A 24,951-nucleotide genomic window follows, 5' to 3' on the forward strand; every position below is an offset into this window, starting at 1 on the left:
CACAACGCCGCTTCACCACAACCGCCACGACCTTTACCGTCACAACTCGCCACCATCGCATCACCGTCATCTCGCGCCACTCGTGGGCACCGATGCTGGACTCGTGTAGAGCGCGCACCGAGCAGCGTGTTCAAAAGCATCACGGACTTTCCGCAGAAAAACGGATCAAAAACGACTCACGCCCACTTTTGTTCCGTCCAATCGGTGAGCGAGGGGCGATTTGGCCCCGCCTCCAGGGCGTTGGAGGGCGGTCGCTATATGCAAATTCATGGATCAAAAAGCATTCACGCCCACTTTTCCTCGGGCCAATGGGGAGCGAGGTAAAAAGGTCGGAGGTAGAGGGTCAAAGATGAAGGAGCGAAGCCACGGGGCTTATAAAAACGACTGCGTTCGTCAGTCGGAAAGGCAGTCCAGTGGAAGTTGAGAGGAGTTCAGTTCGCAGGAGGAAGAGTTGAGTTGGAAGCGGAGAAGCAGTTCGCAGTGGGCAGTTCGCAGTTGGGAGTTCGCGGAGTCGGAGTGAAGAGGACGGAGCTGTGGAGAGGCGGTGGCGGCGAAGGCGGACGAGGGGGTGCTCGCGTCGGATTCGGGGAACTGCGGAGAGAAAGGCCGGCGGTGCGACCGAAGTCGTGGTGGAGACGCTCGTCGCGGGACCCGCGATTTTGTGAAATCCTCCTTTCCCCGAGCATCAGCAACCCCCTCCTGTTTCCCCCCGCGCTGAGATAGTGCGACAAAAGGGGGCCCCCTTCCCACCCCCTACCAGACACTGTCCGCGAGGCCCGCGGAGTTGAGGCACCACCGCCGCTCCGCGTCTCATCACCAGACGGGTAGGCCCGACACGGTCTCGGCCCCAGGCCCGCCTACCCCCTCATTCTGGAGGGTGGTTCTCTTTTCTTTTGCTTTGGGAATGTGTGTTGTCGGCGCCGTCTGTGAAGTAAAATTGTATAAGTGTTGCCGTGTGCTCGCGTAGTCGGTATTAGATCTGCATTGTCGCATTTGCTTTTTGTCTTCTTCTTTTCTATGTGCTTTTGGTGGAATTGTATATGTGGGCTTCCCGTGTGCCGCGAAATAAATGTGCTTATTATTGAACTATTTTCCCGCTTCGCTTCGTCATTTCTTTCATTGAATCCTCATCTTGCTTCACGTAAAGGGTTGGCCGTGGGCAAAGACGCCCGATAATTAATCGAACCGTCGAGGCCGCCGAATAACACCGCTCGGTTATCCCGATAGTACGGAACGGGTCGCTTAAGTGGCCCGTGTCCGAAGTCGACCTGCGGCGAGGTGCGATCGCCCGGTCTACCCTCCGTGTGGGTACTTCGGTAGGTCGAATTTGGCGAGCAACCCTATCCCACGCGGGGGCCGATTGGCTCGATCGCGGTGAGACCGAAAGGTCCACCCGTGACTGGTTCCCAGCGTTAGTCCGAGAGGGTCACGACTGGATTGTCCGTCCGGTGGGCGACGTGCCGCGATTCGAGTTACGTGGCCGTTCGCACGCCGGCGGGCGCGAATCTGCGACAATATATATATATATATATATATATATATATATATATATAGTTATATATATATATATATATATATATATATATATATATATATATATATATATATATATATACATATATACATATATATACATATATATATATATATATATATATATATATATATATATATATATATATATACATATATACATATATATATATATATATATATATATATATATATATATATAGAAAATATATACTGTTGCATCAGCTTGGATCATCATGAACTATTGGCTCAGAGGGGAATGCTAAACAGTTTACAAGGAATTAAGGCACAGGAGGAGGCCATTCAGCCCATCATGCATGCACCACACCAAAACCAGATTTAATCAATCCGTTGATACCTCTTCCCATCGTGTGCAGCCTTTTTGGCTGCTACACCGCTACTCATTTCACCGACCTCAGAAGGATGACAGGCTGAGTCAACCCCCTGGTGTTAATTCAGCATCCAACAGGGCTTCAACTCAGGACCCTAGCATCCCAAGCCACCACCCTAACTGCTCAGCCAACACCAGGATTAATTTTTCTTTCTTTCTTTCTTTCTTCCTTTTTTTATATTTTATTTTTTATTTTATTTTTTTTAAATCAGGCCACAAAATTATTGATCACCCTCAATAAATCATCTGAGATGTTTCATCATTTCCACGGGATTAAGAAGAAGCGGCCCATTTCGACATTGAATTCTCGATTTATTTTCATGAAAAAAGAACATGTTTTTGTTCTGAGACTTTATTGTACAATATAAACTAGACATGTCAATAATGTATAATCAAACTTTCGAATTTGTAAACTTGAGCAAAATGTTTAATCATCATTAGGCTGACCTACATTGCAATGAAAACAAATGAGATCTGAAAACATATAGACATACGGTAATTACATTTGTTAAACTGCATGACAAGTTTCAGTTATGACATTATAAGCTTGTTTTGGAATAAGACTAACGCATTTGTTTGTTTCATGTTTTTGGGGGTTTTTTCTCCTCATCCTGCACCATAATTATATTATCAAGCAATGTTTTAGAAGATAGTGCAAATCGTCTCTGAGATGGTTTACAGAATTCATCAATTATCAAGTAGGAGAACAATCCACATGCTATGGCAAACAATGAAGAACATAAACAGCAATGTTATAAAGCATCTAATTGTGATCATCATATTTTTTCTACATAATTTCCAGGAAACATTCCTTCCCTTCCACGCAGACAACCAAACCACCAGCCAGATGGATCTGCACAGAAGAAGAAAAAAGATGCTAAACCACCAAATAAGTAAACAAACAAGAAAGATGTCATGCTTAGCATGATAGTTGCAAAATCCATAAAACAAATTTGACCTCTAAAATAATTGGTGGTTGAATTCAATTACTAAATATGCAACTCGTCTTCAAATTTCAAATCAATCGGATGAAAATTGTCAATTTTAGATATTCAGCGTTTGTTGACCTTTTGGTCAATGATGGCCTTAAAAATAATTGGTGGTCGAATTCAGTGACAAGAAATTTAAATCCTTTTCAAATTTCAAGTCAATCGGATGAAAATTGAGAATTTTAGAAATACCACCTTAGTTGTTGACCTTGGACCTATGTTGACCTTTAGGTCAATGTTGACCTCAAAAATAATTGACTGATTGAATTCAGTGACCTGAACTATAAATCCTCTTCAAATTTCAAATCTATTGAATGAAAATTGAGGATTTCAGAAATCTCACCTAAGTTGTTGACCTTTGGCCTATGTTGACCTTTTGACCTCAAAAACAATAAGCCTCTTCCTAGTGACAAACTCTACCATGTGGTGAAGTTTCATGAGGATCAGTTAAAATTTGTGATCTGTAGGCGATAAACAGACAGACAGACAAACAGACAGAACAAGAAAAAAGACCGTGCAAAGCACAATACTTGCAAAATCCACCCCCCCCCCCCCCGCTCTCAAAAGGTTGCCATGGATACATAAAATTGTCCATTTTATTAAGATTAAAATTCACAATCTTAATCAAAGTTCAGGTCAATTGGATGAAAATTTAATATTTTTCAGATTGAAATTTATTTTAGAAACTTCACCTGGAATTAACCTTTGACCTTTTGACCTCAAAAATAGTTGGTTTCCAAATTCAGCGATGCACTGTGCAATGGCTGCTGAATTTTCAGGTTAATCAGATGAAAATTGATGATTTTAGAATTTGACCTTGAGTTTACCTTTGACCTTTTGACCTCAAAAATAGTTGCTTTCCCAATTCAGTGATGAACTTTGCAAATTTTGTTCAATTTTCAAGTCAATCGGATGAAAATTGTCAATTTTTCAAATAAAATTTGATTTTAGAAGTTTGACCTTGAGTTGACATTTGATCTTTTGACCTCAAAAACAGTTGGTTTCCCAATTCAGTGACGCAATATGCAAATCTTGTTCAAATTTCAAGTCAATTGGATGAAAAATGACGATTTTACAAACCTGACCTGAAGATGACCTTTGACCTCAAAATCAATAGGCTTCTCAGTTGAAACTATCTCTACAACTTGGTAAAGTTTCATGACGATTGGTTTAGAATTGTGACCTGTAGGCGACTGACAAACAAACAGACAGACAAACAATAACAAAATCGACTGACCAATATACTTGAAAAATCTTCGATTTGAAAAATCTTGAAAAACCTTCGACTCACCAATTAAATATACAATGCTTGAATAATTTTGTTACTTGAAAAATCTTCGATTTTGCAAGGAACAAACAGCCAAACAGAATAACGCGCGCAACCAACCAAAATACTTGAAAAATCTTCAATTTTCGCAAGTAACAAACAAAAAAAAGACACAATAAAGGATATCATGTCTGACACCACCACCACAGGTTAGCAGGATAGTCTATACTAGAGGTACGCTCACTCACCTATAGGCTGTTTAGCCTGGGTTTGAATTTCAGTCCAGCCCAGGTTTGCCACAGTCACCCTGGTGTTTCACATGCAGGACAAGGCAACAATGTGTGGGCCGTCCCTTGGACGGATTTTAAATTGGGTGTTGCATCTGCTAACATTAGTTGGTGGACATTGAAGATCCCACTATGTCCTTCACGAAGCATAGGTGAGGGATTGGTGGCTCCCTGAACAAATTACAAAGACTGCTTGTGGAAAGGAATTTTTTTTTTGCAAAGACGGGCGGTACATTTAACAGGCTTTCTTTAAAAGGCATAGCTGCATTATATCGAGGTTCCTCCTGATGACTCCATCTTTACTCTTTACTTCTTCAGGTTCCTTCTTGGTCTTCCGTTTCATTCAGAACTACAAGACCATATCCCAAAATGAGCAGGTAAAACTTTCTTGAGGAACGCTGTGACTTGTGGTGGCTCGCAGAGGGCAGAGTTAAGTGAGGGTAGGAGGAGCAAGGCCAGATGCAAGCTTTATGAAATAAAGAGGCCATAAACTTGCCACCAGTGGGAGAGTGACAGTCCTAGGGAATCCACATCCTGTCTTGAGATTCCAATGGCGTAGAAGGCCTTGTTTTTGACTGCCTTAAGGCGCTGTCACACCTTGACGATTTAGCCAGCAATGGCAACGTATAAAAATGTATGTAAAACGTTGGCATACGCTGAAATTTTGATGTTTTTTTTTAAGTTTTGGTCGTATTCATAACGTGTTGGTCGTATGCATAACTTATTAGTAACAGGCACAGAATGTTTCGTTGTCTTCTACATAACTTATACCAACGAATGCTTAGCCTGTTGTCAGCGTTCACAACCTATGCCCAACGATAGTTTAACTTAGGCATAGCGCACTGCACGTATTGCCGACAAACTCGTGGCGTAGCCTGTTAAAAACCTGCCGCACGCCGATTTAAATCATAACCGCTTGATAATTGGAAGTGTCAACCACGCAGTCACACCTTGACGATTTAGCCAGCGTATGCCGACCTATGAAAAATGTGTCTAAAATGCTGGCACATGTCGAATACGGTATGGGTGAGTTGTGTATACGTTAAGAGCACGCTGAAAAACGATGAAGTACGCTGTCATATTTCGTGGTACGTTTAGTACGTCGTGAAATTTCAAGCATGCTGAAAGTTTTACGACGTACTCGCGTATGACTCACACATTCCGCTCCGCTGGGAATAAGTTGTAGGCACGATATGCGATCGTTGACACATGTCGACACAAGTTCCTTGTAAGTTACTCATAAGTCGAAACACGTCGAGGAACGAAACACGTCGAGAAAACACATAAGAACGAAACACGTTTAGCATACCTGAAACTTATTTTCTCCGTCAAGGCACATTTTCTTTTTTTTCTCCTTGGCTCCGTGAAGGCACATGACGAAATATCTGAAGTTGTTGGTGTTTTTGTTGTTGTTGTTGTTGTTGTTGTATTTTTTTTTTTTAGTCTGCCACGAATTTTAAAATATATTCAGACATTTGCTTTTAAGTTTCGACGTCGATGTGACAATATCCTCAAACAAAAAATATTCACAGAGGAGGAACTAAGAATAAGACATGAGCAAACTGAAGAGGCAATTGGACGTGACGTAACGGCACGTGACGAAATATCGGAAGTCATTGTTGTTGTTGTTGTTTTTAACGCTGCCTATACACCATTATACGGTAGTTGTAAATTAGAAACACGTTCAGTAAGTTATGTGGTCGTCCGGAAGACGTCAATCAAATACGTCTACATGCGTCAATATGTGTTGGAGGTACGTTACACATCGGTTCAAAGTACGTTACTCATAGGTTAGAAATAAGTTTCGGGTATGCTAATCATTACCTCGACGTGTTTCGACTTATGAGTAACTTACAAGTAACGTGTGTCGACGTGTGTTAACAATCGCATAATGTGCCTCGACGTGTGTCAACGATCGTGTAATGTGCCTACAACACATTACTCATAGGTTATAAATAAGTTTCGGGTACACTAATCATTACCTCGACATGTTTCGACTTATGAGTAACTTCCAAGGAACTTGTGTCGACGTGTGTCAACGATCGCATAACGTGCCTACAACGTATGGCCAGCGTAGCGGAATGTGTGAGTCATACGCTGGCATACATCGTAAAATTTCAAGCATGAAAAAATTTAAGGACAACCGCAAAGTACAACGATGAAAGCCAGCGTACTACGATGTATGGCAGTGTTTTTCAGCGTGCTCTTAACGTATACAAACTTACCCATAACGTATTCGACGTGTGCCGGCGTTTTAGCCCAATTTTGCATATGTTAGGCATACATTGGCTAAATCGTCAAGGTGTGACAGGGCCTTAAAGGGGAGCATGGTGGGAAGAAAGAGCACCTGCCCCAGAGTGGGAAGCCATGATCAATGGAGCTCTGTATGAAAGCCTTGGACAATGTGACGAGCTCAGTGTGGCTTAGGAACTTGATGGTACTTTGGTGATATGATCCTCCCATGAAAGATCATGGCAGATAGTGAAGCCAAAGAGTTTCGGGGACTGCACATCTCCTAGTGGTTATCCAGAGAAATAGATTGAATAATATTCTTTGCTTAAAGCGGAAGGACACTATGAATACATGGGTGCTGAAACCATTAAAAAAATCTTAACCAGCAGAGAGAGAAAGAAGCAACGATAGAAATAAAATAGGAATGTAATTCATTAGTTTGCAAATCTCAGCAAAGATGAGGGAGAGGGACTTGAAGGGAGGGAGGTCGGGGAGAACTCTCCATCTCTCTCCATCTCTCTCCATCTCTCTCCATCCCTCTCCATCCCTCTCCATCTCTCTCCATCTCTCTCCATCTCTCTCCATCTCTCTCCATCTCTCTCTCTCTCTTTCTCTCTCTTTCTCTCTCTTTCTCTCTCTTTCTCTCTCTCTCTCTCTCTCTCTCTCTCTCTCTTTCTCTCTCTCTCTCTCGAATATTGACTCCGACAATGATGCAAATAAAAACGTCCATTTTCTCCAGTATTCATTATAGACAAAAAAATTTTCTTTACCCTCCTTGATGATCTTGATAACCTCTCCTAAAGAAAAGCTGATCTCATCGGTGTCCTGGGCCTCGTATGCATACAGGGCTCTGCAACACCTTCCTGTTGGGGTTGGGGGTGGGGCTTTCTTCTTCCTTCCCTGTCCTGGCTCTGGTATCTTATTCACTGTGTCTCGCCGTTTCATCCTGCACATGTCACAATGGGACAACACCAAAGCGAAATGCAAGTTGCTCATGTGATTATTAATCATCAAATCAAATAGATAATACTGTCGGACCCCACAATTCGTGGGGGATAAGTTCCTGGAAAATGCCACAAATACAGAATCCGCAAATATCAGGGTGTTGTTTCAATGGAAAAAGGAGGGATAGGTTCCCAGTGGTTCATGATTCATGAGGGAAAAATCAACAATCACATGAAAAACAGCGAATATGCCCGTGAAATACAACGAATACGCCTGCAAAAAAAAAAAACTGAGAAAAAACGCGAAAACATGAAGAAAAAAAATGTGAATACGCGAAACACAGGGCCGCGAATGTCAAAGCAGGTCCCATTTTATAAACTGCGAATACGCATGGTCCACAAGTAGCGAATCCACGAATAGCGGGGTCTGTCCGACAGTATTATCAACATCAAATTGAAGACAGGAAATGAAGAAAAAACTTGAGATTCATTCCCTTTAAGTATGGTATGATGTGATGGTATTCAGGGCGCATCATTCAACACAGTCTTTCAAAGCAAAATCAGAACTTCTGCAAAGATTTAAATGATTTAAACTTTTGCTGCATGACAACAAACTAATAATGTAGAGGCTTCATATGTATATTGTGTGTGGATGAGGTAATATCAATGCACTTTCACGTTAATTACAAAGACCTTAGTGACCAATTGGCAAATCAACACAGATTAATGGGATTTGAACATGGCATCCCATTATTATGAGTGAAGTGCTCAGATATTAACATCAAACAACCCATCCCAAATAACAGTCTAATACTAAAGAACCATGTCAAAGACAGCCCTCCGCATGAAGTTATAATTCCGTGAGTTTATTTAGTAACCCAGTCTAAAAATATATGACATTACCCTTCTGGAAATATCCTTTTCTAAAGGGTGACCACAAAATAATGGGACTGACCTTACCTCTAATAATTTCTTCCAAACTAAAGATATCGTCTTACTTGATGCAGGTGTGCAAAGTGGAGTTCGTATATAGTCAGCAGATTTAGATTTAGGCAAAATAGTCCAATTTTTAGCTTATCTGAAATTGGAATTCCAGATACGATATTGTCATCATGCACCATCCATCCGTCCATCTCCGATTTCAACTTCTCCAGCAAAACCACTCAATTGATCCGGCTGAAATTTGGCAGCAAGGTTCTGCTCCTAACTTGTAATGGGGATTGCAAAGCTCGTTCCGGTCACGTGACATTAAGTATGTAAAAATGGCTGACTTAGTAAATTCCTTCAAAAATCTTCTTCTCCAGACACAACAGTCAGAATGCTCCCAAATTTTGGTTACAACATTAGGACAGGGTCCTGATGTTAAATTGTGGAGGTCATGTCGATTACGTGACTGGAAGTGCGTCAAAATGGCCACCTCAGTCAATTATTGGTAAAATCGCATAAATTCCTTCTAAAATATTCTTCTCCAGATCCAACAGTCAGAATGCGACCAAATTTGGGTAACAACATTAGGACAGGGTACTGATGTTAAATTGTGGTGGCCATGCCGATCATGTGATCAAAAGTGTGTCAAAATTACGGATGTTGTCAAAATGACGGACACTAAATTTGGGGGGAAATCACGTAAATTCCTTCAAAAATATTCTTCTCCAGACACACCAATCAGAATGCTCCCACATTTGGGTTACAACATTAGGCCAGGGTCCAGATAAGCTACAGGTCCAGTGGTCCTGTTGTCTCAACATGCTGTGGACAATTAAAGAATAATCGTTTTCAGTTGAAATCTACCTGAGAACGAAATCCTTCAAGAAAGCTCAAACTGAGTTCAGGGTTATATGCTTATGGACAACTTCTACTGAGGAAGGCCACAATCTACAGAATATATATATATATATATATATATATATATATATATATATATATATATATATATATATATATATATATATATATATCTCAAAACAGTAATGACTGACAAAATCTGTTCAATCACTGCTGCTGAATGTGTCAGGGTAATAAACAATTTTGCCCATCGAATCCAAATGTGCCTGCAACGGAGAGGCCGATATCTGGAACCTATTACTTTCCCATTGTAGACAGGTCGGTGGTTTCATGGTCTTCTACCACCTCCTTTCTGGACTTCCACCACCTGCTCTTTCCGTGCTTTGTCCCCTCCACCCCACAGGTTTCGGCAGGGTCCACCATCAATCATCAATCAGTCCACCATCAATCCCCTTCTGGTGAAACTCACAAAATCCAGAATCACTGCTCACCTGCACTTGTTTGTTTCTCTTTTTTCCCCACCTGTGGAACCAACTTCCACATTCTCTTTAATCTCATTCTCCCCTCGAAGTCCTTAGAACAGCTGTTGAGCACAATCTCAGACTAGAGGGGGAGCACTCGGGAGAGTGCAAAACCTCCGCCGCCAATACTGCTGGGTCACTCAAGTGAATCTTATATCTTATTCATTAAATATGATGTCAACAGTGCTGGCAGAGTTATAGTTCTTTTCTCCAACATTTTTTTTTTGGGGGGGGGGGGGTTGGAAATCATTTAAAACATATGGAAATGCAAAAAAAATAATCAAAATTTTGTTGAACAAAAAGTTGCAAAAAATTTTTTTCTCTAACAATTTTTTTTGGGGGGGGGGGTTGGAAATCACTTAAAACATGTAGAAATGCAAAAAAAAAGTTTTTCTTTTTTTGGGGGGGGGGGTAACAATTTTTTTGCGGGGGGGGGGTTGGAAATCACTTAAAACATGTAAAAATGCAAAAAGAAAATTCTCTAACAATTTTTTGGGGGGTTATTGGAAATCACTTAAAACATGTAGAAATGCAAAAAAATTCTCAAACAATTTTTTTTGGGGGGTAACAATTTTTTGGGGGGGTTGGAAATCACTTAAAACATGTAGAAATGCAAAAAAAAAATTATCTAACAATTTTTTGGGGGGGTTGTAAATCACTTAAAACATGTAGAAATGCAAAAAAAAAAATTCTCTAACAATTTTTTTTGGTGGGGGTAACATTTTTTTGCGGGGGGGGTTGGAAATCACTTAAAACATGTAGAAATGCAAAAAAAAAAATTTCTCTAACAATTTTTTTTTGGGGGACGGGGGGGACCAAGTCCAAAATCTAATGGCATGATCCTTGGACCATACCTAACCCCCCCACCAAGTTTCGTCGAAATCCGTCGAGAAGTTTTTCCGTAATACTGTTCACAAACAAACAAACAAACAAACAAACAGAAAGGGGTGAAAAAAGTAACCTCCATCCATCTTCGAAGATGGCGGAGGTTAATAATACCCCATCCAAAACAATGATCTTATCTACCTCCCCACTCATAAGCCGACCTCCTTCCAAATTTCCATTTTTGTCCTTATTGAGAGTTTGCTTCTGTATCCGTCTTGTCCACCCAATTCCCCCCCACCCACCCCCACCCCGATTCCTCCCCAAACCCATTGTTGTCCAAATCTCCCACTATTTTGTCCTTCAACCCTGCTTTGGTGTTTCTCCCCCCATATATATATATCTCTATCTCTATCTCTATCTCTATCTCTATCTCTATCTCTATCTCTATCTCTATCTCTATCTCTATCTATCTATCTCTCTCTCTCTCTCTCTCTCTCTCTCTCTCTCTCTCTCTCTCTCTCTCTCTCTCTCTCTCTCTCTCTCTCTCTCTCTCTCTCTCTCTCTCTCTCTCTCTCTCTCCTGTTGTTCTCTACTGTTTCTCCCTTTGTTCTGTTGCGTCCAAATCCATTCAGTGTCTGAGCTCTCCCATGAGCCTTGACTCTGCACACAAAAAATGCTCTTACCTCAATCAAATCAATGACATTAAAGATATCCATCTGAAACTTTCCTTTATGATAATGCATTCTGTGAAGCAAATGTCTTCCAAAGAACGTGTCATTTTAAATAATAATAAAGGATTATTAAATTGTATGGGTACCGTTTTTGTGGTCACCCTGGTATTTCAAGATAACACATGAGACTCAAATTATTTTCCCACCATACTTCTGCTGCAAACAACATTCTGATATCTTCTTCACATGACACTTATCTTTATTTATCCATTAACTCAATTCATTAATTTCAATATTTAAACAATTTACATGTACAAGTACTGTACACAGTTACCTTGTGGATGCACAGGTGCAGTAATTAGCCGATTAGTAGGATCGACATAGTTATGGTACTGCGCCAAGTGTAAATTCTTGCAAAGACCTTGTTAAATGTCATGCTCGCATGAATAAAGATTAATTATCAGCCAGCCTTGAGAAAACATCACACTAAAAAGGATGGGAAATGTACCAGATCACATATTGCAATACCTTCCATTAATCAAAAGCAACTGGGCATCGGAATTTTCACAAAGGAGGGATCCCACTGCATAACAAGGAATAAACCAAGCAATGAGTGGCACATGGAGAAAGCACCACCATCAGGATTGCAAAAAGGTTGTGCTGATGCAATGCGTCCTGAACAAGGGGCACACATTGTGTCGGTTCAGCTGCTCCAACGAGTGGAAAGGCCTTGTCCCATGATTGGTGCTTTGATGAATTCCAGCTCTCAAATATGTGAGCATGACACCTGTATCATCTCCAGACCAATGCTGCTGAACTGGGATATCTCACTGTTTACATGTGGTCATGCTTCCTCAGAAGACTGAGAGTGAAGATAAGCGAGGGTGACAGCAGCCAAGGCATCGTTGAATGGGAATTAGAGACCCCTCGAGATGACTGATGACTGCCCCAAGCTCAAGGTTCATCGTATACTCTTACGCTTTCCGTCCAAACACAACACCCCGTGTCCCAAGGACAAATCACATGGCCAAACCACCGGTCCTCTCTGGGCCTGCCGAGATGTACAGTACCTGGGTGGTTTGTGTGTGTGTTCTTCATGCAAGACCCTCGCTCGTCACTTTGGAACATCTCACTCATGTCCAAACGTTGTTCAATAAGAATTTGATAGACTGTTACCCATTAGTCACTTGCTGCATCCCATGACATCCACATCACTTTGAAATGTGTGTGTGTTTTTCTGTAAGAATCCTTCCCAGCGATTGGTTGGACAGCTGCCCTGGCTCCACCCACAATTGTAACTTTGATGAATATTTAAGATGCTTTCCAAAGAATATAATTAATTAATGATCATCTATGAATACAAATTTATTAACACAATTAGGCAACGCATAAACGGAAAGACAAACGACCGACCATAATAAACCATGACACCTGTCGGACATCCACTTCCTGTTTCAATCGCGCTTTCTGTGAATAGAGTTCATGGCATGAAGAGCTAAACATTCCACTATGGCAATGGGGTCATGAATAAATATGTAATGACGATATAACAATTTGCCCTTTTGCTTTAAAGAACGGGAATAAAGGGAGGGGAGGGTGGTGTATGTGGTTGAGGACTTTGGGTGGTGAGGTGGCTTGATGAGAGATTTCAATCTTATGGCCGCCATGTTGGTGCTCACTGCTCTGTGAAGGCAAAGACGCCTCTGACGCCGGAGGGAGGGGGTGGGAGGACGAACTCTGTGTTGCACCTTTGATAGTTACAAATAACAAAGTTCATTTGCAATAATTGTTTCCACCAAATTTGTAGTTCATTGAAATATGGCATTATTGGTAGGGGGTGAATACGTTTGCAGGCCGCTGTACATCGTGTCGGGAATATGAAATTGATCTTTCAAAATGAGGGTTCCAACTCTTGGAGAATGTTCCTGCACAGGTACTTCTCGACGTATGACACCCAAGCATTACAATCACCGTTGTGCAGAAGGTATATGTGAGTTGGTGTACTGCTTACCCAGCCGTGCCCTGTTCAGGCACCTGCATGAAGTCCGTGTTGGTCTGTGCAGGTGCTGGCCTATTCCTCTTACTGTTCCCCTGATTGGGTCTTTGAGGGAGCTCCATGGAGGGCCGTCTGCAGTGGGGCTGAGCATATGTGGGTCCACGTTGAGAGTTGTTGCTCGGTGCTGCAACTGGACCTCGCATTGAAATTTTGTTACTTCGCTGACCTGCCAGCATGTGATGTAAAAGTGAAGTTGATCATTATAGGTATTCCGTTCCATTAGAGATGTTATATATAATTTAGCGCCCACTTCTGAAACAAACACAAACCAATATCTAAGCTCTTTCTTCATCTTCATGAGGTCCCAAAATAATTTGGGCTTTAGAATGTAATAACAAGCAAAGCTTAAATATCCAGAGAAATGAATGGAACGTGTTTGGTAATTTGTCAAGATGAGTCAAAGTCAAACTTTGTGAACCACGTTCATGCAAATTTGTTTGTATTCGAAGCAAACCTTGTTGACTGGAAAGTTCACTTTGTGAAGGCTGACCTGAATTTCAATTCCATTCAAGGCCATGGCGTGTTGAAAGCATTGCCGCTAAGCAAGTAATAAATCGAGTGGTTTGCCATTGCTGTTCCCAGCAGTAGTTATAGCAGGAATTTAGAATTTAGTCAGTGTGCCAGCACACAATGGCCTACTTTTCACTGGTGGACATGTAAGATACCATCATACTCTTTTGAGAAAGTACTGTGGTATCCTTAGGGAATGACAGCGGATAGGACAAGCCGCTTAATGTACTTCAAAAGAATTGCACACCCGTTGATGCAACGCAGTCTTTGCGAAGCACCAGAGTGACAATGTATCGTGGAGTCAAGAATCAAATTCAGACTCGACGGCTCAAATGTAAGTGAGCTATCCAGTCAGCTCAAGTTTGACTTAAAGGAACGTAAGCACTCTAACTTACAATAACTTGTACTTGTGAGATTATTTGCAATATAATGCTCAATTTTACTTCAATATCTATTAAGGTCACAATAATGGTGAATATATTGTAGTAGCAACACCTGAAAACACAATACCTGAAGAGCGTATATTCGGTGTTGAGTATTTCACGCCAGATGTGTTTTGGACATCACGTTTCATTGGGTGTCCGGCTCTTTGGCCATGTCCAGCATTCTGCATCAAACTTTGTCTGTTTGGGCCTAGGGTGTAGCAAAGGGCAAGGATGGAAAACTCTGGAGCATAGGACATCAACAACCACTTTAAATTGTTTTCAATGAAAGATTACTTCAGTATGAAGAACAACATGATGAGAAAATGTCATCAATCCTATATTTTCACAAATACGAACGCATGATGATACAATTCATTTTCCTCCCTTACAAGTACAGTAAACGCTGAATGCAATCTATGGTTATGATATATACGTACGAGAGTTTTTAGGTAGGCCTTCACCGATGCTGACATTCAGTGCCTTTCCTGAAGGCCGCAGGACAGCTAAATCTCCTGATCCATGAACAAACACAACTTGCCGCTGACCGCCACCACCCCAGCCCTCCTTTTTCACCTTGAAGTCCAACCTGGACAGCGCAGGAAAAAAAACAAGCTCAAATGAGCTAAGATCCTCGTCCTCGTAATGATGACGTCATAAAAACGAATATGACGCCATTGTGATGTATCAGGTTTGCGATAAATTATCTGTGCTAATGCCCGGCTTGATTCCCACAAACAAAGTTCAAACAGCTTGCCTAGTTTCGGAGATAATGGTATAGGCGATTTCCATTAGTGGTGATATTATGACGTCAACTTTTTTTCTAGGAATAATTTCCAAAATCGGAGATGGTTCCTGCCTGCGCGTGGGCTTTCTGCATATACATGGCAAGTTTCACGAAGATCCGATGAAAACTCTGGGTTGTGAAACAAAAAATGTCAAAAAATAGGAATGACGTCATAAAAATTGATATGACATCATAGTGATGTTTCATATGTGCGGTAATTCATCTCTGCTAATGCCCTGTTCGATTTCCGCAAACACAATTCAAAAAACTTGCCTAATTTCGGAGATAAATTTTTAGGCGATTTCCATTAGCGGAGATATTTTGACATCATAACTTTTTTTCTAGGAGGAATTGTCAAAATCGGAGATGGTTACTCTCTGCGCAGGGTATTTTTACATATATACACCAAGTTTCAGGAAGTTTTGATGAAAACTGTAGGCTGTGAAACAAAAAAGTCCACAAGAAGAAGATGAAGAACAACAACGTGAGTAAGACTTCAAGATCCTCCACGAGGATCTAACAAAAGGTAGTGATAAACCACATAACTTTAAGAATATAAAGGTGCAAAACACATTCGACTTTGAAATGATGAGGAATATAAATTCACACATTGCGATGGATGAGGAGCCAGCAATAAGATGTAAGTTACTAAACTGACAAAACTTCTCTTGTTATACATAGCTCTTGTACAACAGATTTAAAGGGATTTAGGAGCCGTTTTGGGGTTCCCGCATGAATGGACAATTAAAGGCTTGTATTAATTATATCTTGCAGTTTTGTCTCCATAAAAGTAAAGGCATTAAAATTCCCTCATTTTCAGGTCATGGGGAATGGCAAGAACTTCCATAACTAATCTGATTATATTCAGCTCACTTCCTTCCACACATATGATTCGTTGTTTTTATGGATATCCACTCCAGGTGTAAAAGTTTTTGGGTTTTTTTCAGGTTAAAATTTTATGCTGGATTATAAACATCTTCCAATTTCAAGTAGAAATTAATGTTATGAAATGAGCTTTATCATTTACTGCTTGCAAAGACTAAAAAAAAGAAAGTGCTATAAGGATTTCTACTGTGATGATAAAATAGATAGACAAACTGCTGTCGGTCCTCTTCAATTTAAAACCCTTGTTTTGGTGATAAAAAGGTCAGGGAGAGCTGCAACTATGAAATATATGAGCGTGCAATGAATTGGTAAGTTTGATGCAATCAGTCACAATCTCTAAGCAGAATTCAGTGCTTTATTGTTATCTCTTCCCAAAATTAACAAGAGATGAAGACAGAAGGATTTAGAGGGCAGTGGAGTAGAGCAAGAGAAAGCAATGAATGGCGATGAAGAGGGTGTAAAAATAAATGGAACATAAAGAAGGAAGACAAAGTGAAACCACGAGACTGGGAGCCACATTATTTTGGACTGATCGGACTATGTGGTACTCCCGTGGGTTGTCACACGATGGCAGCCGACTGTCTCTAGCAGTTACCATTGGCCATCCCAGTGCCCAAGCAAGTGAGGGCTTCAAACCACAGTTATTCCAGACACAGTGGAGAAAATCCAGTACAGTATATCCATGTGTACATTATGTAAAAATAGACTTTATTTGCGACACTACTAGTGGTGCACTTAATATTGCACAGCCATTGTTAACAGTCCTGTGAGTCGCAATATCTGCTCCTCAGGTGAAGCGTGATTATAAAGAGACGCTCAAGATCACAATTATGGCTTAAGATTGCAAGCTTGTTCCAAGGCATCCAGAGCAAAAAGCAGTCTTTATGGGATTGAGAGTGCAGCCAGATAAGTGTTGCATGTGTACTGACTGACTGCAGGACATCTCCATTGGTCCAGAGACTCTGGATAACCTTTGGTACATTAAGCACTATTTTGAATGCAAGACAGACAGTTTGTGCATAAGGATATGGAAACCAAATCTCATGCCTTTGAGTTAACTTACACATGATTATTGTTGAAATTATTTAAGCAATGTGTAGCCCGTACGTGTTGTTGAAGTTCAGAGTGAGCTGGCTGTTCTTTATCTCTTTGAATCGCTTGCAGAGTTGGCTCAGGAACTCTGTTTTGAACACAGACTCCAACAAGATGTCGTACTCCACCTCGTGTAAGATGAAGAAATCGTCCTGCATTGGACTTGACAATGAAGGCACAGACAGACAATGGAAGTCAACACGATGCTTTCATTTCACCATTGTACATCAGCGTATCACCCATCAACTACTAATGCTCTTGTAATTCATGGATAATATATTGTTACTTTGGAAGGGGTACATACTAGTTAGTACATTAAGTTAGCATGGTCTGTGCACCTTGTCATCAAGTGAAAGTATAATATTTCTCATCAAAAGATGACAAATATGAAAAGAATCTCGGTTATTTCCCCTTTTATGATTGAAATGAATTGTTCAGGTTCTCCAGTTCCAGCAAGTAAAACCACCATTTCAAACACATGTAAGTTGGCACGGAAGGGTCACGGGATGGACACTTCAAGAAACATTTGTCGTTATGATATCATAGCAATACCTCAGAGAAATGGAGACGATATTATTGATCTCCGTTTTCTGTTTGAGGACTTCCTTGATGACACCTTTCTCCGGGCCCTTTTTTACCTTCTCTCTCCCAATCATGTAAATGTATTTTGGTGTAAGGATAAGGTCTCGCTTGGTGATCTGGGAACAAAACAAAAAAAGACACAAATGAAATAAATGTCAAAACAATTTGGAAATGGAGGTTAGGAAATACTTCATTGACTTTTACATGTGAGGATCAAAAGGCAGGAACAAGGAAAGCTCCTCAGTGATGACCCTATTGCTGCATACAGCTGTTTGTATATAAAGATAAATGAAATACATGAAACAATGGGATTGTGACAAATTCTTCATGTACCTAATAACAATTGTCATGGTTAGTAAGAAGCAGGTACCAGATCTGTATCAGGTATTATTATGGACGAGCAGAGTACCCACTCTCTGGGTGGGAGTTTGCACATTACTTGCTGAGAAAAATTACAGTCTGTACGGTGTATGAAATATCACGTAACCTGGTTGTCGTGGGATCTCTAATGAGAGTGAGACTATTCTAATTTGGCACAAACATGCATAATAGGAGTTCCCCATCCTATCTATCTATGGTCCTTGGCCTCAAAGTAGTTACCAAACAAAGTTATGGGACTGGTCTGCCACAATGGAGGAATAATAACCCAATTAATAACACCTTTGATAAATCTGGAAAAAATTTAATTTTCGAAATATTTTTTTCAGATTTTGTTTTTTTGAAAAATATTTCATGGAAAACCGAAGTAGGGACCCCCTCGGTATATCCTGATAATTTGGTGTCTATCGGCCCAAGGGTATCAAAATACCGTATTTAAAGACATACAGATGCACTTTTGCTTTTATCTTACACACAATGCCCTCCATAAGTATTGGAACAGTGAAGTCAAATTTGCTATTTTCATTGCTATGTACTTAAGAAATTTGGATTTGAGATTGAAAGATGATTACGAGGCAAGAGTACAGAAGGTCAGCTTTTATTTATTGGTATTCCAATGCATATTCATGTTTTACCATTGTAGAACAATAGCACATTTTATGTTAATTCCACCCATGTTAGGTAAGCATAAGTATTGGAAAAATGACTGACGGGTATTTTTGTTGCTCAGGTGTTTCTTATTGCATTGATTGTTCACATATAAAAGAGCTGTGAAAGTATAGTCTTGGTTTTAGCCTTTGCTTTTGCCTTCGAAGTCAGTGTGCATAAACCAACATGAAGACCAGAGAACTGTCCATGAAAGAAAAGCAAGCAATTTGGAAGCTGAAATAACAAAATAATTTAATTAGGACCAGAGCACAAAAATTGGGCATAGCAAAAACAACAATTTTAAATATACTGAAAAAAAAAGAAACCACTAGTGTACTGAGCAACAGGCAACAGCCAGATCATCCAAGGAAAACAACTGCAGTTGATGACAGTAAAAATCATCAGAGCTGTGATGAAAAACACGAAAACATCTGTCAGTGACATCAACAACAACCTCCAGAGTGCAAGGGTGAAAGCATTACAATCTAACGTTCACAGAAGACTTCGACAGCAGAATTAGAAAGAATACACTGCAAGATGAAAACCTCTCATCAGCACCAAAAATAGAAAGGCCACATTAGAATGAGCTAAGTACAGAGGTGAGCCAGTCGAGTTCTGGAACAAAGTTTTATGGACAGATGAGACCAAGATAAACCTTTACCAAAGCTATGGAAAGGTGCAGGTGTGGAGAAAGGAAGGAACTGCATATTCAAAGCATACTACCTCATCTGTGAAGCATGGTGGAGGTAGTATTGTTGCGGGCTGGGTATCGGCTGCGAGCACGACCGCGAGATGGAGCAGCAGAGTCGACTCCACCGAACACCCGGAATTTAGATCGTACTTTACTGGAAAACTCCGAAAAGTACGGGTCCCTTATCGGACCGTGAATCGTCAATAATTCTACCACGTGGTACAGGGTTATTTGCCAATCTTCAAAATACCTAGAGATCCACGTGGCGAGTTACCCAATATTCACACCCTCGATGGCACCCGTACTAGTCGAGCTGTTAGCGTGCTCGACCCGTGCGCAACCCGAGCGGATGGTTGCCGAAGTCCCGTCGATCCAAATGTCCCTTTTACAGCAGCAATAGCCTTTATAATTCACCAACACGCGTCATGCTAAGCCAATGGAAGAAATACAGCAATGAACTGATACATTTCACAAATGCATTTGTTTGTAATGGGGAAAAAGGGGGGAGCACGCAAGAAGCAGAGTTATCACGACTAATAGAGAAGCGCGTATGTACAGCCAAGAGCACTTATACAATTCCTACTTACGGACGGGCCCACACTCAGACGCACACCCAAAGAAACGGACCCAATGTGGTCTTTATTATCCGTTCGGCTCAGAGGGAAGACGAGCTGAGGGACGAGAAAATAGCAGGCTACCTGGCCGCACCGCACGGCTCGATGTCCGCACCTTCCCGGAGCACCAGTCGGCCAAGACGGAACCAGGACAGCCAGACACGTACTACACCAGCCACGAGACGAGCCGTGAACCCGAGCACACCAGCGAGGAGATGCCTATCGCCCAGCCTTCGAGAGATGTGCCTTCCCCTCCAAGCTCCAGCAGATCCTCACGCGCTCTGCCAGATTCTGACGCTTCCGCAGATTCTGCCGCTCTGGCCGATTCCCTCGCTCTCTCAATCTCTCCGATCTCGATCTCTCTGATCTTTTCGATCTCTCGATTCTCTCGCTCGACGTCCCTTTTATCGCTCTCGGGCGCGGTTTGCTCCGGCGTGGCTCGCTCTCGGGCGCGGTTCGTTCCGATGTGGCTCGCTCTCGGGCGTAGTTCAAGCGAACCGATTCATGACCATATTTGGGAATGGAATTCAGTTCGCTCATCATTGGGTGGGACACGCCGCATTCCCTTACTTGGCGCGCAGCCAAGCGAATCGGTTCATGTCCATATTTGGGAATGGAATTCCATCCCCGAACGCATTCCGAACACGCCTGCATACCAGCGAGCGCGCGGAGAATGCCGGGAGAAGAGGGTTATCATTGTTGTGGTTGGAGATGTAGGAGTCATACTTGTTGTTGTGAGTGATGTAAAAACCCTAACTATCAAAGTAACTCACAGCGCATCTGCATTCAATTACCCATTAGACACGGGATGGGGATCCTAACTAAAACACATACTTATTGATATAACTGTTCTATAGGACCTGTATGTTTGTGTGCTCATGGCTTCCAGATTCGCAACAGTATCATGGCTTGGGCCTGCATGGCTGCTTCTGGAACTGGCTCACTCATCTCTGATGATGATGTAACTAATGATGACAGCAGCAGAATTAATTCAGAAGTGTACCGAAACATTTTGGCTGCCTATGTGCAAGAAAATGCTTCCAAACTCATTGGGCAGAGCTTCACCATGTTGCAAGATGATGTCCCAAAACATACTGCCAACGCAACCGAGGAGTTCACCAGGGGAAAAAAAGTGGAAGGTTTTAGATTGGCGAAGTCAATCTTGTGATTTTAATCCAATGGAGCATGCATTTCACTTGCTGAAGAAGAGACCAAAATCAGAAACCCTCCCAAAACAAACAACTGAAAATGGCTAGAGTAAAGGCTCGGCAAAGCATCTCGAAGGAAGATAACAAGAGTGTGGTGATGTCAATGGGTCACAGGCTCGATGCAGTTATTGCATGCAAGGGATATGCAACCAAATACTAACTAATATATTACTTTAATTTACTTTATGTTAATCTGCTCCAATAGTTATGCTTACCTAAAATGGGGGACTGAACATAAAAAAAAGTATTGATCTACAATGGTAAAACATATTTGCATAGAAATACCAAGAAAATTAAGCTGACATTCTGTACTCTTGTCTCATATTCATCTTTTGATCTCAAATCAAAATTTCTTAAGTACATAGCAATAATATCATATTTGACTTCACTGCTCCAACACCTATGGAGGACACTGTGTATATTGTAAATCATGAGATCAGTCCATGCATTTGTCTGTCTCCTGTTTATGGTAGCCACTTTCTGTGCTGCATTTGAAATACTGCACACACAGGAAGAGCTAACCATTCACTTTTTTATTGTCCCTTCTCGTAATCTTTAAAATCAACATGAACATCTGGATTAAAGCAGGTTTAATACAGATCTTAATAAACAATACAATTTAAAATAGCTATATTTTGCCCTCTTTTTTAAACAAATCCAATTCCACCATCCAAAGTTGCACCACCCTTTCACACTGGTGGTATAAGTAGTTTAATGCTTTGGCTCTGAGTGAAACCAGGAGTGCAACACAATTAACCTTTTTAAAGTTCATGTAACAATTTAAATTGATAGATTAACTTTAACTTTTCCCATCACTGGTATGGAATCTGAATTATTGATTGAATTTACAATCAAGTAAGATGCAAAATTGTCTTAGTTTAGTGCTTTGAAAAGAATTTAATAAATGTATATGCTGAGAAAGCTAGTTGAGAGCAGACTACACTTTTCTCTGTTCAAGTCAAAAACAACCTTGTAAAACCTTATCTGTTTGGTAACCATTGTCTGATGACCATTTAGTCAGCAAGGCAAACCATGGCTCTTTTCTATTCCCCCCCTCCTCACACCCCTTCCTGAGGCTGAAAACAGCACTCTAAAACCTCTCTATGTTGCAAATTTAAAGTCCACAAAAGTCCATCTGATGTCATAATAAGAAACTGTATATACTCAAGATTATATGTAAGTTTTAAGTCTTCAGCTCGCAATATCATTGAGGCCTTCCATCCTGTGCACGGAAGTGTTCTTTTATTTAATCGAATAAACGGCTTGCATGTAAACTTACTCTTTTGTACTGTTTTGAGGTATCTGGAAAAACCTGCATCGACACTGGGGACGGGAACTTTTGCTAGTTTACTATAATATTAAATATAAATAAATACAAAAAGTAAAAATAAAATAAAATTAAAAAGAGAAAAGAAGAAGATATTGTTGTGGGCCAGTGGGGTCGGGTGAGAAGACCACTAGGTTGGGGAAGCTACGTCGATTCCCACCAGACTCCCCGGAATTGTAGGTCGTCGCTCACGGATAATTCCGTGACGCGGGGGGTCGCTTAACCGACCGTGGACGCCAATAACTCAACCGCGTGACCTAGGGTCCTCCCGCCTATGGAATCGGGTTACCTAATTAACCACGCGGTTTAACCACCAGAAAACCATGCCCTCGGTACGCCTTGTCCGAACCGGATCACTCTACTGGATCGGATGCAGCCGAGCGACACTGCCAAGGACGTACCGGCGAGAAGGAACAGATCGTTGGGAATAAAGACCCGGTTAAACCTGGATTCGAACCATGCTGGACCAATGAGGGAAAAGACAAAGGCGAGCTGGGAACATTTCTACAACAATTATTTATTTACAGCAAGCGAGGAAAAGCATGTGGCACGACAAAGGTTTATTGGGTATGTAACGCAGGAAAAGAGGATAGGTGTGTGGGGGGTGTGACAATTATACAAGCAACTTACAAAGCAGACACAGTGCAGACTTGACACGAGATTATTCACAGTAACAACAATAAAATCTTCAACAGGCTTACTTTTCAGACAGGCACCAGCACACTCAGACACACACACAGAAAGAAACCCCAATGGAAAAGGGACTTTTGCAGGCAGGGAGGGAGGGGGTTGAGGTTATAGTTTTTGGTACCTGGGTGTTTCGGGGGAAGGGATGCTCCGTGGTGCGGTACCCAACAATGGTTGCGTAGTTCGGGCCAAAGCCACATGTGTCGAGATTGTGTCTGTAGGTGGAGCTTAAGTGGAGAAGGGCGGAGTCCAGAGGGCGAGGGTGGAGCAATAGGTAGGACGCTTGGTCAACGTCGTGTGGTCGGAGACAAGTAGCAGGAACACACACTTCACTCCTCCTTCAATTCCACATTTCCTTCAATTCTCCTCAATTCTCCTCATTCCTTTATTCCTTCAATTCTTAATTCCTTTCTCTTCTTTTCCTTAATTCCTTTATTCCTCATTCCTTCTTTATACTGAGGCTTTCTCCGTGCTTTATAGAACCCGAGGTTCGAGGAGGGGCCATGCCGAATCCGACGTCATCGTCCGAGTCGGGCATTCCGACTGGCTCTCCGACCGGTACACTCCTCCCACCTGGGTGCTAAGCGTACGTGACTCACCGCCCATGTCTGGTTTCTCGCCCGGAAAACAAGACTCTGGGTAGACGGTGGTATGCTGTGGTAAGTGAGACGAGGGGAGCAAGCGAGGCAGATTTAACTCAGAATTTAAAGAGGAAGAGTGGGAAGTGGAATGGAGGGGAAAAATGATTTAATAACCTAACCAATAACCCATCACAACGCACTCCCTTGTCTCCCCACTAGACAAAAGGTAGGGATCTATCTGCACATATATTAATGGGATAACAAACTCGGGACAACTATCTGTTGTATGTATGCGGTTCCGAGAACCGCAACAATATAAACACTACCTGTGTTGGCATTTATAATATCCAGTGCATGTAAGTCTCCATGCATCATTAACTAACTTGCTATCAAGTTAATTAATATTGCACGCATTTTTGTCTGGGAGGTAAAAATTTCACCAATGAACATATCTTCGGAAGTACAAAGTTAACTAACAAACATATTTTGGAAAGTTGAACAATTAACTAATGCACACATCTTATTGAAAGGTAAAAAGTAAACACACACATAAATATAAATCATTTTAGTTAGGGAGGTAAAATAAATTATTGTGGACTAAATTATAATCTTACATTCAATATTTTCTATTCAACAAAGACTTGCAAATGCTGAAGGATATCTGACCTTGAAACGGCGATCATACTTCTTGACAGTATCGGCAAACTCAACGCGCTCTCGCTTGGTGAGGAACTGGCGCAGCTCCGGCCTCTCCTCGAGGCCCAGGTAATCCCCCACAAAGTTACGGTTAATGCTGTTCCGTCTGCGCTCCTTCTTGTTCAGTAGGATGTTTGACGCTATAAACAAGACACGTGCATGAAAAACAAGTTTGGCTTTCAAAAAAATCGCATTCAAAGTGCAACTAACTTGTATGTAGACATACCAAGAAGATGAACGAGGGAGGGGAGGGATGTGCACAATATGGGTTCTTTGATGATACGACACATATTAGAGAAAAAGCTGGTAAATGATGACGGTGTGATTCAGATGTAATCATGT

General features: G+C 41.4%; 1 protein-coding gene across 7 annotated transcripts in view; it reads right to left on the minus strand.

Moving 5' to 3' along the window:
- Positions 1-2,260: 2,260 nt before the first annotated feature.
- The window catches only part of LOC147017118 (unconventional myosin-Ie-like), a 139,690-nt gene continuing 116,999 nt past the window's right edge, over positions 2,261-24,951 (minus strand). For all 7 annotated transcript variants that reach the window (XM_085846506.1, XM_085846512.1, XM_085846507.1 and 4 more), the window contains 8 exons: positions 24,580-24,749; positions 17,750-17,895; positions 17,213-17,359; positions 14,874-15,022; positions 14,522-14,644; positions 13,457-13,667; positions 7,470-7,645; positions 2,261-2,777 (listed from right to left, as the gene is read on the minus strand). In XM_085846506.1, coding sequence (XP_085702632.1) covers positions 2,701-2,777; positions 7,470-7,645; positions 13,457-13,667; positions 14,522-14,644; positions 14,874-15,022; positions 17,213-17,359; positions 17,750-17,895; positions 24,580-24,749 — 1,199 coding nt within the window. In that variant the 3' untranslated portion in view covers positions 2,261-2,700. The remainder of the gene's footprint in view (positions 2,778-7,469; positions 7,646-13,456; positions 13,668-14,521; positions 14,645-14,873; positions 15,023-17,212; positions 17,360-17,749; positions 17,896-24,579; positions 24,750-24,951) is intronic.

This window comes from Eptatretus burgeri, chromosome 11 (assembly GCF_056783735.1).
Source record: "Eptatretus burgeri isolate ZD-2024b chromosome 11, Ebu_testis_v1, whole genome shotgun sequence".
Taxonomy (NCBI): Eukaryota; Metazoa; Chordata; class Myxini; order Myxiniformes; family Myxinidae; genus Eptatretus; species Eptatretus burgeri.